Source organism: Tricharina praecox (assembly GCF_024521635.1).
Source record: "Tricharina praecox strain CBS 144465 chromosome Unknown BZA05scaffold_12, whole genome shotgun sequence".
NCBI lineage: Eukaryota > Fungi > Ascomycota > Pezizomycetes > Pezizales > Pyronemataceae > Tricharina > Tricharina praecox.
The window spans coordinates 352,734-367,031 of NW_026250414.1; the positions used below are offsets into that span (position 1 = coordinate 352,734).

Consider the following 14,298-nt stretch of genomic DNA (forward strand, 5'->3'; position numbering starts at 1 on the left):
TACGATGTGATAACTCATGGCCTTCCTCGTATCATACATTTTACTTAGTCCTCATCTTCATCTTCCTCGCCGCCGCGCCATCTACGGGCTCCGACTCCACCACCTTCCCATCCACCACTCTAACCGCGACCCACATCCCCAGCGCGGCGACAATACTCGCCCCCAAAATGCCTATCATCGCCAAATTACTCCCTCTATACCGCAACCTCCCCTCCCGCGCCGCATCCTCGGCCCACCCCGTGTACAACGCATACGTAGTCGTCACACTGCCCAGGTTGCCCAGACCACTGACCAGCGCCGTTGCCGCCGCAACCCCAATCTCACCATGGCGCGGCTGAAATATCTCCGCAGTCCAGGTCATACATACCGGCACGGTGGGCCCAAGTCCGAAGCCCACGATCAGCAGACCCGAGTACCTCGCCCAACCGTTGCCAGCGTACGTAACGACCAGCAGCCCCGCGATCTGCAGCATCGCCGGCAGAATAAAGAACACCGGGCGGGCGCGGGCATATCGGTCGCTAATCGGCGTCACGATCAGGATCGCAATCAAGTCGCAGATCCAGATCGGCGCGAATAGCAGGCTGAGCTGCACACTGCTCAGGGCGGGCAGCAGGCTGCGGATGATGAGTGTTGCGAATACTTGCACGCCGATGCCGACGCCCACTACTCCGAAGTACATCACTGTCAACGGGTATAGCCGCCAGTCACACAGGATCCGGATGAGGTCCCGGAGCGTCCAGGCCGGCGTGTGGTACACCCGTGTTAGGTCCGCGTAGTGGATACGGGAGTCTTCGCCTGTGAGAGCGGGGGGTGAGCGCGGGAGGAGGAGGCGCCAGCCTGTGCGCGGCGCGGGTGGCGGGTCGCAGGGCGCGATGGGCCGGTCCGGGAGCCACCATAGCAGCAGCACGCCGTCGACGACGGCGACGAGACCGTAGATCAGGAACATCCACTGGAAGCCCGCTAGGCCGCCCACGCCGTCCATCTGCTGGAAGCCGGCGGAGACGAGACCGACCACCGCCGCGGAAACTTGCGCCGCTGTGAAGTACTGCCCGATGCGCTTGCCGGTGTTTTCGGGCGGGTAGAAGATCGTTAGGTAGTAGGCCATCCCTGGCCACATGCCGGCTATCACGACGCCCAGGAGAAGCCGGATCAGACTGCGTGTGCACATACATCAGCCCTGCCCCTCATACCCCCTCTCCCTCCCTCTCACACCGAGCCCACCGAGAGCAACATACTAAAAGTTCCACGCCCCCGTCAACGCCGCATGGCAAGCGCCAATAATCCCGACGCCGACAACAATCCTGCTCATCCAGACATGAGGGCTGACCCTGGTCATGACGAGGTTCGCGGGGGCGTCGAAGATGACATAGCAGACGTAGAATAGTGCAACGCCCGTGCTGATCTGCTTATTGGTGAGCTGCAGCTTCTGCGCGAGCGAGTTCCCCGAGGATGTGTTCATCGTCAGCGACAGCCCCACGTTGGACCGTATCGCGGCGCAGAGGAAGTACAGCACCCATAAAGCGGGGATTATGCGCCGGTCGAGTTTACTGTGGTGGAGAGATTAGCACTTGCGAAACGGGGGGGATGCAGAGGAGGGGAGGGGAGGGGGGGGGGGTGGCCGTACCGGTATACACGGGCTACATTTGCGTCGAGCATTGCGTCGCCGGCCTCACCGTCACGCTCCACATCTACCGACGGCCCCGTTCCCGTTCCCGTGCCCGTGCCCGTACCCGTATCGTCGTCCTTCATCGCCGTCTTCATGGTTGCTGCGACCTCATGGCGAATCTACAGGGCGCCCCGGTAGCTCTTTATACCCAGATAGTAAAGTAAGCTTTTTCGCTATTTTACCCCTCCCGAGTCCCTCCCCCCACTATGACCACCACCATCCCATTTCCCTATCTATCTTTCGCTTCCTCCGTCTATCTAGAGTAAGCTGCAACCACGGGTAGTTAGTTAGCTGCATGCAGCGAAGAGGGAAAGAAAGAAAACATGTCGGAGAAACACCGTGGGGACTGTCTCAGGGACGGGGATCCGGGTAGACTAGAGGCCTTCTGGAATAGCAGATCATACGGCGAGGAGGAGCAAGTTCATCATCATGCAGCACGGTAGATTCAAGAACCATACTTAACAAATACATTTCCTAAGGAGCGACTGTTCTGTGGAAGACAGACGGTACGAAAGGACAAGAAGCAGCAGCAGACAATCAAAAGCAATACGTTTTCCCTTTCCATCCCTTCAGTGTCCAATTTCCCTTCCCCCCATTTTCCACTGCCATGAAGCCCCCGAGAAATCTCCACAAGAAGAAAAAAAGCGTGAGAACGGACAAACGAAGTACACAAAAGCAAACAGTACGGGCCAACCAGTCAGTAAAAGAACATGAAAATACCAAAATAATGAAATGAGAAAAACACCCAATGCTCCACCGTTTCCAACCATCCCAATTCCAAGCAAGAGAACAATTTACCCAACCGAGCAATAAAAGGTCCGGTCCGTCTACACATGGCGCTCGCAGTCCTCAAACTCCTCGTCGGAAGCGCAGAGGACGTCGTACTCCTCGTCGGTCATGAAGTCCTCGCTGCCCTCGATCGAACTGATATCGACCTCCTCCTCGATATCGCCGTTCTCGCTGAGCGCGAAAGTCTTGTGAGACGAATTGCTAACGGGACTAGCAGGCATGGGGATCTCCTCAGCCTGGTCGGTGCTGGCACGCGACGGGAGGGACTCCAGCGAGTGAACCGGGCTCTCAACCTCGAGCTTGGGGAAGACCATCTCGGAGGATGCCTGGGACCTAACCATGATCTCGGCAATACTCTCGAAGTCGTTCTTCTCCTCCCTAACACTCTCAGTCTTGACGCTGTTGGCGTCGACCACGCTCTCGGAGCTGTAAGTCTCCGACTGCCTGTCCTCCTCGTGTTCCGGCGCCACTTCCGAGGGGGCCTCTTGAGACTCCACAACGTTGATGCTGCACCAAATGTTGTCGCCGAAGCGTCTACCATCTGGAGCCGTCAAACGCCAGTAGGAGATGAAGGCCTTGTTGGGAGGCCAGGTAGCAGAAAGTCCGACCGAGAAGCTAGCAGTCTCGCCAGGCTTAATCTCACAATCGGTAACCGTAGCGTCCAGAGAATACGTGTCCGACTTGAGGAACATGTAGTCACCACCGACAAACTTGACCGTCACACCAGCGGGCCAAGAAGTGGTGCCAGTGTTCTCCATATACCACGTTTGGGTGAACTCCTGTCCGACGGGCAGGCTGGTGCCATCGGCAATGCTGTCACCGCTGAAGGTAGCGGACAACGGCTCCAAGACGTTCACCTTAACGGGCTCTGCCTGAACCTGAACCTCCTCGACAACCTCAACAACCTCCTCGACGACCTTCTCGACGGCCTCAACGACCTCCTCAACAACCTCCTCAACCGCCTTGACAGCGCTCTCGACAGGAGGGGTAAACTCCTCAGTAGGCTTGACGTCCGCGATAGTGTGAACCTCACTTGCAGTGTTGCCGCTGGACTCGCGCTTAACTTCGGGTTCCGGGAAGTCACCCATCACGGTATTGGTGTTATCAGTAGTTGTGACGTGAACATTGCGGATCGGAGTCCTGAACTTAATCAGAGGATGGCTGGAGTTGTGGCGGTTCAAAGGCGAAGCTTCACAAGTGCCACAGAAGTCTGTATCTGGGCAGATGGCACACTTGTATCTAGGACCTCGAATGCATCCGTTTCCGTACTGTGCACAGACCGGGCCATCGCAATAAACTCCGTTGTGCCTCACACCGGAAAGGTGGAAACCAAGCGGTGCAACGGTCAGGCTGTCGAGAACCTGGACGAAGCGGTGTCCAGGATGGTGTTCGCTGGCGACCCAGATACACTCGTGGCAGTAATCCCAGTCGGGGCAGTCGATGCACTTGTGGCGAATGCCGGTGATTGCCTGGTCACAGCGGTCGCAAAGAGCTGCATGTCCAACGCCGCGACCCGCCGTAAGAAGTACCCTCGTCTTCCTTAGACAAAGTCACGGTCGTCTTAGCACGGACGAAACCATGTCGAGGGTCGTGGCCGTGCTCTCCAGCGCGCAGGCAAGAGAGGCATAGATCATAGTCCTTGCAATCCAAACAGACAACGCACTGCTCGTCTCCGAACCCTATATCAAGCCCGTCAGTGATTGTATGGTATCGAAGCCGAAATCAAGGGCAACTTACGGCCAACGCAGGAATTACAGATGCGAGTCTTGCACATGCTCTTGCTGTTTCTCTCCTGGACGACAGGTCGTCCACCGACGATATCTCGCTTAGTCAACGAGTGCTCGCTGTCGTAGCAGTGGCTACTCCGGTCAACGCACTTCTCGCAGAGATCGTAATCACCTCCATCGCACAAATCACAATGGTAGTGCGATCCGTCGATAGTGCCGTTGCACACGTTACAGTAGATGGCGAAGTTACAGTTGATATGGGTCTGGTGAAGGGACTGGATCAACTTTTCGACATCAGGCTGAGTGCCCAACGATTCCGAGCTCCTAGACAGGTTGATGAGGTCGGCTGTTTCCGGCTGTTGCTTCTCGACCTTTTCGACCTTCTCGACCTTCCCGACCTCCTCGCGAACAGTGTCACGCAGTTGGCTCGTGAAATCGCTGCTCGTGCAGTACGAAGAAACGGCCTTGGCGACAACGTCGTCGAGTTGCGCGGAGTCAACGGTCGGAGTAGCGATCGGAGGGGAAAGCGTCGACTGGGAAGAAGAAGCGTTGACGTTGGTGGTCGAATACAATGGTGGAAGAGAGACACGGTCGGCCAGATCTTGGGCTTCTGTAGGAGCTACGCGAGCTTGTGAGCATGCACCAAACAAGATGAGCTGAGAGTCTGCTTACCGTTGTCCTCGGTAATCGTCGTCACCCTGATGCGAAGCTTCAGTTTAGCCTTGGCAGCTCTGAAGAGCTGCTTGTAGACACCGGTGTTCTCGGGGTCGAGCGTGACAAAGCTCGCAGCACTGTCAGAATATCGCTCAAACTTGACGTTCTGTGTGGGCGGCAAGGCGAGTAGTTCTCTTATCTGAGGAAAGAGTCAGCACAAACGGTCGACTGATAACTCTAACGCTCCAGCTGAAAGCACGAAGATGTGAGACGCTACCTTTCCCTGGAAAACGCTGGGCCCGACTTCCTTCAACGCAAGCTTGAAGCGACGGATGTTCTTGTCGTGAGCGACCTTCACGGTAATGAGCGTCTCTGGCGACGCGGAACTAGGAGACGCCATGTTGTCGATGAGGTATGCGGGTTCGAGGTGAGCTATTTAAGTAGGTACGAGAACCACTACCAGCGTATTGACCGCGAATAATTTAGTGGGACGAGACTAGCTGTCCAGATTCCAAAGGGTTAATATCAGGTGGTGATGGTATGTGGTGGCGATGTATGGAGTTATGGAGTTACGCGAAGGTAGAGTGTGACACGGAGTGGGAGGGGAAGAGGGTTGTGTTGTTGAAGAGAGGAGGAGGAGGAAGAGGAGGAGGAGGAAGTGGAAGGATAGGTGAGGGAGAGAGAGGAAGAGGAGGGCTGGATGATTGCCTGCTTAGAACGGCGGGTGTGGGGGAGTTAATTGTATGTACTGTTTGGGGGGGGGGGTGGGTGGTCTGGTGTGCGATCGAAGCTCTCTGTGTCCAATGATAGCCACGCCAGCCAATCACGAGGAATACCACTTGCCAAGACCGGCATTTTGCCTTCAATTGTATGACGACGCCGTTGGATAATTATTACTCCGATTTCTCCTCGAAGCGATGGGAGAAAGCCACCGACTGAGACCGGCGTTGGGATGGCCGACGACACTGCTACCTATGCGGTCCCGCACATGTGGTTACTACTCTGATCTCACCCGGTGGTCATTCCCCTCACCTCATTGCATGTTTCAAGCAGCATTCCACTGTCCAGTCCACGGCTGTTGCGGTCCCGGTACGGTACTTTCTTATTTACCTACATACCAGGCGAACGACTGCTCACTCCAAAGCAGGGCTGTCCGTATCCAGGCAGCAACCACGCAATGGTGGCCACCATCACCTCCACCACCTCCACCACGACGCTGTGGAACGAGGCGAGTCCAATCCTAGATACTCTAGATCAATCCACTCCAATCCATTGTGATGAATATACGGTATGTACCATACCTAGACCACCGCCCTGCGAACACCAACCTGATCTCCGCTGTCCACAACTCTCGTCCGTATCGAGTATCATAGGTCCTCGTAACTCGCGCCGGCTGGCCCACAGACCGACAACAAACCCTACCTGACTACCCGCATAGCAGCATACATTATGTACCTACGTGTTTTTGAGTCATGCGCGGGTCACCACATGAATGCCGCCGCCGCCCACTCCGTCCGTCCCCTTGTATGTATCTCAGTAGTATTTACTCGTATGTATGTAGCTATGATCCTAAGCGCGGCTCCCTCTCCCTCTCCATCCACTTCCCCTTCCCGTTTAAGAATATCCGGGGCTGACGGCTGATCAATCAAAACTCTGAAACCCACCACCCGCATTCTTTTACTCCACTATGTATGCTCTGCGATACTCTACATATGTACAAGTACATAAGTACCCAGAGTACCTCCATATCCCCGACCGACCGGACATGATTCCGGTTTCCAGAGTGTTTTGTTCTGCTTGCGGGCTCCCCCTCACATCATGTGTATAAACGCCGATCGCGCGAGTGATGCCGCATGCTTAATTGCGCACGCCCTCGGCTACAGCGGAAACCACTAGGTGTGGCGCACGCGTGGCAGTGGCGGTGGCGAGTGACGAGTGCCGTTAGCCATGGATGTGCGCACATGTGAAGCTGATTTCGACTGGGTATATTTCTACGGGTGACGTCTCCCTTGCCTTCGGCCTTCGATGAGTTTCGGCACCACAGGGAGTCATCGTGAAGGTATCATAGAGTCATCAGCCGACGCGGGAAGAGTATGTGCACAAGGCCCTGCCTATCTAGGTCGTCCTACGAGATCTTTTTTCCACGGACGATGCACCTCCGCCCATGACTGGACCACTCTGTCTAGGTAGGCGAGACCTGGAAGCTGGGAGCTGGAGGAGGCTGAGTCCAAGTCACCAAGTCACCAAGTGGTCGACAAATGCGCAGGCTTGGGCAGTTGGCCGACGGTGGGGCGGGATATGCCCACTCTACAGTGGATGCAAGCGATGTACCGGTATCTCGGGGACTTGTAGCATATACACCGAAGGCGGCATCCCCGTCTCCACTGTCACCACAGATCACAACGACTGATTGCAATGCACCCGCCGCCAAAGGGTCTCCTCCGAGGTAGGTAGAGTTCGTCCAGAGACACCGCCGCAGCGCGCAACCTCGCCCTCCATGTGTATGTACGAGTAGGTATAGTACCTCCAATCCAGCCCGACAGTACTATATCGCCTTCTATTCCAATCGCAGCACGTATCATACACCCATCCCAATCCCCCTCTCCCCCGTTTACCAACTCGCCTTCTTCACGCCCGGCAGATCGCCCGCCAGGGCATTCAATCTGAACTGGAACCTGCACATCCTAAAGTCGCGAAAGACACCTCTCCCCTTGCCGGCCATGATGCACCGGTTCTTGATCTGCGTTGGGCGGGTATGCGCGTGCATCGAGTTGAGTTCCAGCTGCGCCTTCAGCCGCTGCATCTGCGAGAGCTGCGTGTTGCGCGTGATGAACCTGCGGAGGATGGAGGGTTAGCTAGGTGGTGGTGCTGGTGGGGTGGAAGGTGAGGGGGCACTTACCGCAGCGCCTGGCGCCGTTCCTCCGCTGCTGCGAAGGCGACGCGCTTGCTGTGGTCTTTGAGGACGCGTGAATTGACCCAGCCGCCGATTGGGAGGACCTTTTTGAGGAGCGTGGCCGTCGGGAACATTGTGGCGATGTTCGTTGTTGGTGGGGGTGTGGTGGGGGTGTATGATGGGTTGAGGTTGGTGGGAAATTTTGGGCTAGGATGGGTGCGCTAGGGTGAAGGTCAACCAGAGCACGTGAGCACGCTTTTTAGGTGAAGACATTTACGCGATCGTGAGTGGTTTAGCTAGCTATCTATCGTACAAGTGTGGCGTCTTTATATGCCTTTTCTATCTATGGCGAGGAGATTCCTTTGCCTTACATGTGTGATTTTGCAGGCTCGTCGGAAGTCTCCGTCAGCTCTTCTGTGGACTCTAACTCCACCGTCTCGTCGACAGCAGCTTCATCCGCAACGACATCCTCCTCCGTAGCGACATCCTCCTCCGCAGTGACATCCTCCTCCGCAGCGGCAATTCCACTCTCCGCCTTGACATCCTCAACCACATCCTCCATGCCCGCCTCCAAAACAGGGATAGCCTTCCTACCACCCAAGAAAGCCTGCATAAGCACACCCGCGGCAACACTAACGTTTAAACTGTCGATTCCCCGGTCCACATCCTCAGCGGCCGTGATGCTAACGCACTTGTCACACAGCTTCTTGATGCTCTCCCTGATGCCCTCAGCCTCACCACCCATCAACAAGACGACGGGGCTGGTCTTCAGCGCCTCCTTTACCACGTTGTGGTCCATTCCGATGTACCTGCTGCTGGCATACTTCGGGCGGGGAGCGGCGCCGAAGAATTTCCAGCCAGCCTCTTTCGATGCCTCGATGAGTCTCGCAGGGTTGATTTGCGTAAGAATCGGCATGTACTCTGAAGCGCCGGCCGAGGACTTGAGGCAAGTAGGGGAGAGCGGTGCACAGTTCCTCTCCGCTACCATAAGTGCCGAGCAACCCATGAAATAGGCAGATCTGAGGATTGCCCCAAGGTTACCAGGGTCAAGGATTTCGTCGAGCATGAGGACGAGAGGGTAGCGGGTGGGATCACGGTTCGGGATGGTTTGCGGTAGCTCATTGAGGATGATACCGCTCTCAGTGAAGTCGTGCTGTGAGATCTGCAGGCCAAAGGCAGTCCTGTCGAATGAGACGTTCGACAGCGAGATAATAGGCGTCTTCAGGAGTTTTGACGCTTCAAGGACGTAGCCATTGTGAGGGCGGCTGTTGCTCATCTAATGCAGGTAACTCATCAATACAGAAAAGATAGAAATCGCACTGGGGGTGGATGGGTACTAACACTGTCGAGGATGCTGCTGTCTTCCACCTCGCGCACATCGATCTTGAGGCCGCGAGCAAGGTTCTTCAGTTTGATATCGCGCTCACGGGAAGTGGCGGTCCGGTTTTCGCCTGAGTGGATGTACAGACGGAAAAGTTGCCGCCGGTTGGACTTCAGCGCAGCCTCGACCACACTGGTGCCGTAGATCCACTCTGAATCTTGGTTGACTTTCTGGATCGTTCGGCGGGGAGTACTGACGTAATCTCGGGCTGGGGCTGCGTAGCGATCGTCGCGGCGAGCAGTGGGACGCTCTGAATCCCGGTTGTACGGCCGAGGTGAGGAAGCATCACGGTCTTTGTTGAAAGGCGGTCTCGAAGAACCTCCCTCATAATCCCGCTTAAACGGCGGCCTGGAAGAGCCTCCCTCGTAATCCCGCTTGAACGGCGGCCTGGAAGACCCACCGTCTTCCCTGTTGAACGGCGGCCTAGAACCTCCCTCCCGAGGAGTATACGGCGGTCTCGAAGAGCCTCCCTCGTAATCTCGCTTGAACGGCGGCCTGGAAGACCCACCGTCTTCCCTGTTGAACGGCGGCCTAGAACCCCCCTCCCGAGGAGTATACGGTGGTCTTGAGGAACCGTCCCGAGGAGTGTACGGTGGCCTTGAGGAACCGTCCCGAGGAGTATACGGTGGCCTTGAGGAACCGTCCCGAGGAGTATACGGTGGCCTTGAGGAACCGTCCCGAGGAGTATACGGTGGTCTTGAGGAACCCTCCCGAGGAGTGTACGGCGGCCTAGAACCCCCCTCCCGAGGAGTATACGGTGGTCTTGAGGAACCCTCCCGAGGAGTGTATGGTGGTCTTGAGGAACCCTCCCGAGGAGTGTATGGTGGTCTTGAGGAACCCTCCCGAGGAGTGTATGGTGGTCTCGACGAAGAATCTCTGCTGCCACGGTCGAACGTCGATTCCGCTCTGGCTTCTCTGTCGACGCCTCTGTGGATTGCGGAGTTATAGGAAGCGCATCGGTAGGAGTTCTTCAGTAGCAGCGACTTAGGCGCGCCGTGGGCTGCAAATCGGAGAAGATTCATGATCCTTTGTTGTTGTGGTTGGGTTTTTTGGTCGGTGGTGGGGTGGATGGAGGGGTGTTGAGGATTGCAACTATTTTGCCTCTTTTCTCTGCGTTTCCTTGTCCCGATGAAGACTCGCGTGGATGAAAAAAGTGTGTCACATCGCTTTTTTGGCGCGTGCGAGATGGCACAGATTTGCATCATGATGTCAATTAGACCCACAAACTCAATTTCGTCCCTGACCCTTCTGGAGCCCCTTGGCAACGAGTTCTGCTCTCCAACGACATTTTCAACATCTGGTCTACCACCCGGCGAAGCGCTAACTAATAACGAACTGCCGCAGCCGTCCACCACAACAACCTTACTGAGCACGAGGGCATCCTCCGTAAGCCGCATTGACACGCCCTGCGCCGTTACCAGCGCACACCACAGCTTCCCGACGTTGCTCCGGTCCCTGGCTAACGTGCATCATCGCGATGGGCTGATACTTCATCCCCATCGAACTAGTCTCCGGCATCCAGCCCTCGAATCGCTGTCGACGAGTCAAATGAGTTCGTCCACGCGAACACCTCACCGCCATTCGCTCGCAAGACAGAAATCCCGTTGGCTTCCGCGGCTACAGCCATAAACGCCAATACCACCAGCGGAAACACGCAAGGAATATCAGATACCACCAGCATCAGTGTGATAATCTGCGCCGTGGTAGTCTGTAACGATATAGAACTCCAATATTGCTGGCCATTTCTGGTGCGATCGCAAAAATTAAGATATGAAGTTTGGATGTGAGGCTGGCCGCTCGGAGCGCGTGAATATTCATGCGCCGTGAGGTAGAGACCGAGGCGCAACCGTAGATGCCGTTGCCGCCTAGGACAGTGCGGGTAAATAGGAATTTGTGAGGGAATATGCATGAGCAAGGCGTGGTAGTTTTTATCCAGACACTCCCGGAGGCGGAGCAGTAGTGAGGAGTTTAGCTACAGCCACGGCGAAGCTTGATCCCATGCTCGAGTGACATTTATGGAACACGCATAACCGCTAGTCACTCATACAGTGGCCAGGGGCCTTCATCCAAGATCCCTTATCGTGTTCCCCGCATTCCTCCCCACTAGGTCTATACACACGCGTATCCCTCACAGAACCGTGAAAATCACCGCAACCGCCCAAAATGTCAACGACAATAGACCTCTACCATCCCTCTCACGATGAGCAAATCAGCGTACTCTTCTGCTGTTTGGGGAACATCTGCCGTAACTACCCTCCTGATTCCCAAAAAACCCACACCTACTGACTACACGTGCAGGCTCCCCCATGGCCGAAGCCGCATTCCGCGACACCGTCGAAAAGCTAGGATACGCAGACCGCTTCTCACGTATCGACAGCTGCGGCACGGCCGGATACCACGTTGGCGCCGAGCCGGATCACCGTATGAACTCCCTCCTCCTCCTGCTGCTTCCCCAACGGGTCACGGCCGGTTGATATATGGACGAAGGCACGATTGAGATGCTTCGGAAAAATGGGATTACTACGGACCATTGTGCGCGGCAGGTCGCTCAGAAGGATTTTAAGAACTTTGATTATATCCTCGCTATGGATGTGGGTTCCCCCTGCCCTATTGGTGGTGTCTACTATGGGTCGGTGGCTAATGAATGGTGGTGCTCCAGACGTCGAATTTAAGTAATCTCAAGCGGATTGAGCCCAAGAGTGGGAAGGCGAAGGGTATGTTATACTATCTAATGGTGTGGGAAGGCAGGACTGACTTGTGCAGTCATGCTGTTTGGATACTTCGACGGAAACAAAAGGAAGGAAATCGTTGAGGATCCGTATTACGGTGGAAACTCGGGGTTCACAGAGAACTTTGCTCAGGTGGTGAGGTTTTCGAAGAACTTTGTGAGGGAGGTGTTGCAGGTTGAAATACCAGAATAACAGATGAGGGGGTCGTATTGGATGGCAGTGGCAGCGATGATTCCCTTTCTGTAATGTATCACACCGGCTAGAGTGGATTCTATACGCCTTTCTTCTTTTTGTGATGATATGTTACATGATGCCCCCACCACCGACCATCCGCGTTCGTCTACCATTGGTAGTATTGCCGCTGACCGTATATCGGCCGGCTGGGAAGATGCTGTCGTACCGGCCGTCGTTCCCGCTTCTCCTTCTGTTCTCTCGCAATTCTCTCCAGAGTAGCATGCTCCTTGAACTGTAACGTAATGCCTGCCATCCATTAGCCATACTTCCGCAGCACCTATCCGGACCATCAGGAACTCACTGGTAAACGGTAACATGAGCATATCAATCCTTCCCTTGGCTCTGTGGTTGAGTCCCTTCTCGAACGGCCCCCTCCCAACCCACGCCTGGGCAATATACATCTCCTCCGTCTTCATACCCTTCCTGACAACCGCCTCGTTCCTCGTATGGTACAAGTGGGCCAACACATCCCTCGCAGCCTTCTTCGGCGAGAACCTCATCTGCGTGATCGCATCATCCACACTCTTCCCCATAATCTGTCTAGCGAGCGGCGCCAACTTCTTCATGGAAGTCTTGATAAAGTGCGAAGCGACGGTATGCTCACGCTCCGTCTGTGCGATGCGCTCCTGGCGGGTCAATCTCCCGCGGCGGCGCAGATCGCGAGCCGCCGAAGTCTTGAGCCAGCCCCACTGGTGGCGGTTAGGATCGCGGAGGAGCCGGTTTGCGGTGAGATCGATTTCCTGTGAGGTGGTGACGGCGTCGGCGTCTTCGGAGCCGAAGATCGAGGACTCATCGAGGGTTCCCCGTGTGGGCATCTGCTGAGCTTGTGACACCTTCGGTGATTGCTTGAGCAGGTCGGCGATGCTGCGGGATGCGGAGTCGTTGGTGCTGGCCGCTTTGGGACCGCCGCCGAAGCCGAACCACGAGATCGCGCGGGTTTGCGGCTTGGGTGCGAGGCTGAGCCCCCGTGGGACGGTGGCGAGCAGCCGGAACCGTGAGGGGTGGAGTACGTTCATGGTGGGCCCGGGTTGACGTGGAGGTGTGGTGAACACGAGCCGCCGCGGTGGTGTGGTGGGGAGGTAAAAAGTTGTGCCAAGGCTGGCCGGGTTAGGTTGCCTACTAGATTGAGTTCATCGGCAAGCACTCAAGTGGGATTTTCTTGAAGTTAGAGATAGGGTGAATTCCATCCTCACTCTTGATCGAGATGGAATTTAGGCTAGTGAAGTGATAATTCACTCAACATACGAGTATTCGCGGTCCGTTTGAAATCCCTCGAGTGCGATGCCATGATGCATTTTCAGCCGCCCAACTTCCTTGCCAGTAGTTAGCTGTGACACAACCCCTCCAAGGTACAAGGTCCTCTGCTATCAACGCAACCTCACCACAGCTCCCACAACAACCTCCACTGCACACTCACCCATCCATAACCACCACCACATTTAGACATCAATCACCATGGCCGACGTCGAAATGAAAGATGTCAAGGGAAAAAGCGCTGCCGCCGGTGGTAAGCCACGCTTCGAAGTGAAGAAGGTGCGTACCTCACCCCGAGCTCTAGTGCAAGCACGTTCCCAGCTAACGATACGCACAAACAGTGGAGTGCCGTCGCCCTCTGGTCGTGGGATATCGTCGTCGAGAACTGCGCCATCTGCCGTAACCACATCATGGATCTCTGTTCGTCCCGCCGTCCCGCCGTCCCTACATCTCCAACCGCAGCTAGCTAAACTCGTCATACTACAGGCATCGAGTGTCAGGCCAACCAAGCCAGTGCTGTCACCGAGGAGTGCACTGTCGCGTGGGGAATCTGCAACGTTGGTTCTCCACCCCACAGCCCTCGACCTCCCTTGCTAACCGAGTGCAGCACGCGTTCCACTTCCACTGCATCTCGAGGTGGCTCAAGACCAGACAGGTGTGTCCGCTGGACAACAGAGACTGGGAGTTCCAGCGTTACGGAAAATAGATGGCTGGTTATGGTAATGAAGCAGATGGGATGAATAGTTCTCCTGGAGGGGCTTCAAGGCGTTTTTGCGCGTCTTTTACGATCTGTTGTTGCATAACTGGATAGCATGGGTTCTGGATAATGAATACCTCGGGTGCACAACTAATTAAGCTGGGTTGATCACCTATATGACAGTGTGGGTACTGCTATGCATCTGGTTGCTTGCGGGTGATGTTTCGTCTGACCGACATCGTGATGTGTATGGCTTCACGGGTCTCTTGGGAGC

General features: G+C 55.7%; 7 protein-coding genes across 7 annotated transcripts; 2 read left to right on the forward strand and 5 right to left on the reverse strand.

Annotated features, from left to right (window-relative positions):
- Position 1: 1 nt before the first annotated feature.
- Positions 2 to 2,077, reverse strand: BZA05DRAFT_430201 (high-affinity nicotinic acid plasma membrane permease). Its single transcript, XM_051486149.1, has 3 exons — positions 1,625 to 2,077; positions 1,236 to 1,547; positions 2 to 1,154 (listed from the first exon to the last, which is right to left on the reverse strand). Exons 1-3 carry the CDS (start codon positions 1,759 to 1,761, stop codon positions 41 to 43), a joined length of 1,563 nt encoding a protein of 520 aa, XP_051339373.1. The 5' UTR covers positions 1,762 to 2,077; the 3' UTR covers positions 2 to 40.
- Positions 2,078 to 5,593, reverse strand: BZA05DRAFT_398090 (uncharacterized protein). The gene is made up of 5 exons (XM_051483680.1): positions 5,114 to 5,593; positions 4,855 to 5,035; positions 4,193 to 4,801; positions 3,985 to 4,134; positions 2,078 to 3,947 (listed from the first exon to the last, which is right to left on the reverse strand). The coding sequence occupies exons 1-5, from the start codon at positions 5,234 to 5,236 to the stop codon at positions 2,494 to 2,496; spliced, it is 2,517 nt and encodes an 838-aa protein (XP_051339374.1). The 5' UTR covers positions 5,237 to 5,593; the 3' UTR covers positions 2,078 to 2,493.
- Positions 5,594 to 7,346: 1,753 nt separating this feature from the next.
- Positions 7,347 to 7,979, reverse strand: BZA05DRAFT_46101 (mitochondrial 37S ribosomal protein MRP2). The gene is made up of 2 exons (XM_051487672.1): positions 7,736 to 7,979; positions 7,347 to 7,670 (listed from the first exon to the last, which is right to left on the reverse strand). The coding sequence occupies exons 1-2, from the start codon at positions 7,861 to 7,863 to the stop codon at positions 7,448 to 7,450; spliced, it is 351 nt and encodes a 116-aa protein (XP_051339375.1). The 5' UTR covers positions 7,864 to 7,979; the 3' UTR covers positions 7,347 to 7,447.
- Positions 7,980 to 8,096: 117 nt separating this feature from the next.
- BZA05DRAFT_337469 (Alpha/beta knot methyltransferase) lies at positions 8,097 to 10,132 on the reverse strand (the record flags this gene model as incomplete). Its single annotated transcript, XM_051480858.1, has 3 exons — positions 8,097 to 9,005; positions 9,071 to 9,360; positions 9,847 to 10,132. 3 exons carry the CDS (start codon positions 10,130 to 10,132, stop codon positions 8,097 to 8,099), a joined length of 1,485 nt encoding a protein of 494 aa, XP_051339376.1.
- Positions 10,133 to 10,893: 761 nt separating this feature from the next.
- On the forward strand, positions 10,894 to 12,114 carry BZA05DRAFT_398099 (phosphotyrosine protein phosphatase I superfamily). Its single transcript, XM_051483681.1, has 5 exons — positions 10,894 to 11,355; positions 11,409 to 11,531; positions 11,598 to 11,701; positions 11,770 to 11,824; positions 11,874 to 12,114. Exons 1-5 carry the CDS (start codon positions 11,274 to 11,276, stop codon positions 12,029 to 12,031), a joined length of 522 nt encoding a protein of 173 aa, XP_051339377.1. The 5' UTR covers positions 10,894 to 11,273; the 3' UTR covers positions 12,032 to 12,114.
- Positions 12,115 to 13,211, reverse strand: BZA05DRAFT_398101 (ribosomal protein L22/L17). Its single transcript, XM_051483682.1, has 2 exons — positions 12,375 to 13,211; positions 12,115 to 12,319 (listed from the first exon to the last, which is right to left on the reverse strand). The coding sequence occupies exons 1-2, from the start codon at positions 13,087 to 13,089 to the stop codon at positions 12,180 to 12,182; spliced, it is 855 nt and encodes a 284-aa protein (XP_051339378.1). The 5' UTR covers positions 13,090 to 13,211; the 3' UTR covers positions 12,115 to 12,179.
- A 158-nt stretch (positions 13,212 to 13,369) lies between these two features.
- Positions 13,370 to 14,213, forward strand: BZA05DRAFT_398103 (uncharacterized protein). The gene is made up of 4 exons (XM_051483683.1): positions 13,370 to 13,606; positions 13,669 to 13,747; positions 13,814 to 13,884; positions 13,935 to 14,213. The coding sequence occupies exons 1-4, from the start codon at positions 13,529 to 13,531 to the stop codon at positions 14,031 to 14,033; spliced, it is 327 nt and encodes a 108-aa protein (XP_051339379.1). The 5' UTR covers positions 13,370 to 13,528; the 3' UTR covers positions 14,034 to 14,213.
- Positions 14,214 to 14,298: the final 85 nt, after the last annotated feature.

Excerpts from the sequence above, each read along its gene's own strand:
- BZA05DRAFT_430201 (XM_051486149.1), bottom strand. The coding sequence starts at position 1,761 with ATGAAGACGGCGATGAAGGACGACGATACGGGTACGGGCACGGGCACG. Across the intron at positions 1,548-1,624 it reads AATGTAGCCCGTGTATACCG|TAAACTCGACCGGCGCATAA; the intron begins GTACGGCCACCC and ends TCTCCACCACAG. Across the intron at positions 1,155-1,235 it reads ACGGGGGCGTGGAACTTTTA|TCTGATCCGGCTTCTCCTGG; the intron begins GTATGTTGCTCT and ends GTGCACACGCAG.
- BZA05DRAFT_398090 (XM_051483680.1), bottom strand. The coding sequence starts at position 5,236 with ATGGCGTCTCCTAGTTCCGCGTCGCCAGAGACGCTCATTACCGTGAAG. Across the intron at positions 4,802-4,854 it reads GACGATTACCGAGGACAACG|CTCCTACAGAAGCCCAAGAT; the intron begins GTAAGCAGACTC and ends AAGCTCGCGTAG. Across the intron at positions 3,948-3,984 it reads TTTGTCTAAGGAAGACGAGG|CTCTTTGCGACCGCTGTGAC; the intron begins GTACTTCTTACG and ends TTGGACATGCAG.
- BZA05DRAFT_46101 (XM_051487672.1), bottom strand. The coding sequence starts at position 7,863 with ATGTTCCCGACGGCCACGCTCCTCAAAAAGGTCCTCCCAATCGGCGGC. Across the intron at positions 7,671-7,735 it reads GAACGGCGCCAGGCGCTGCG|GTTCATCACGCGCAACACGC; the intron begins GTAAGTGCCCCC and ends CATCCTCCGCAG.
- BZA05DRAFT_398099 (XM_051483681.1), top strand. The coding sequence starts at position 11,274 with ATGTCAACGACAATAGACCTCTACCATCCCTCTCACGATGAGCAAATC. Across the intron at positions 11,356-11,408 it reads CTGTTTGGGGAACATCTGCC|GCTCCCCCATGGCCGAAGCC; the intron begins GTAACTACCCTC and ends CTACACGTGCAG. Across the intron at positions 11,702-11,769 it reads ATTATATCCTCGCTATGGAT|ACGTCGAATTTAAGTAATCT; the intron begins GTGGGTTCCCCC and ends GTGGTGCTCCAG.
- BZA05DRAFT_398101 (XM_051483682.1), bottom strand. The coding sequence starts at position 13,089 with ATGAACGTACTCCACCCCTCACGGTTCCGGCTGCTCGCCACCGTCCCA. Across the intron at positions 12,320-12,374 it reads GCTCATGTTACCGTTTACCA|GCATTACGTTACAGTTCAAG; the intron begins GTGAGTTCCTGA and ends AATGGATGGCAG.
- BZA05DRAFT_398103 (XM_051483683.1), top strand. The coding sequence starts at position 13,529 with ATGGCCGACGTCGAAATGAAAGATGTCAAGGGAAAAAGCGCTGCCGCC. Across the intron at positions 13,607-13,668 it reads CACGCTTCGAAGTGAAGAAG|TGGAGTGCCGTCGCCCTCTG; the intron begins GTGCGTACCTCA and ends ACGCACAAACAG. Across the intron at positions 13,885-13,934 it reads TCGCGTGGGGAATCTGCAAC|CACGCGTTCCACTTCCACTG; the intron begins GTTGGTTCTCCA and ends AACCGAGTGCAG.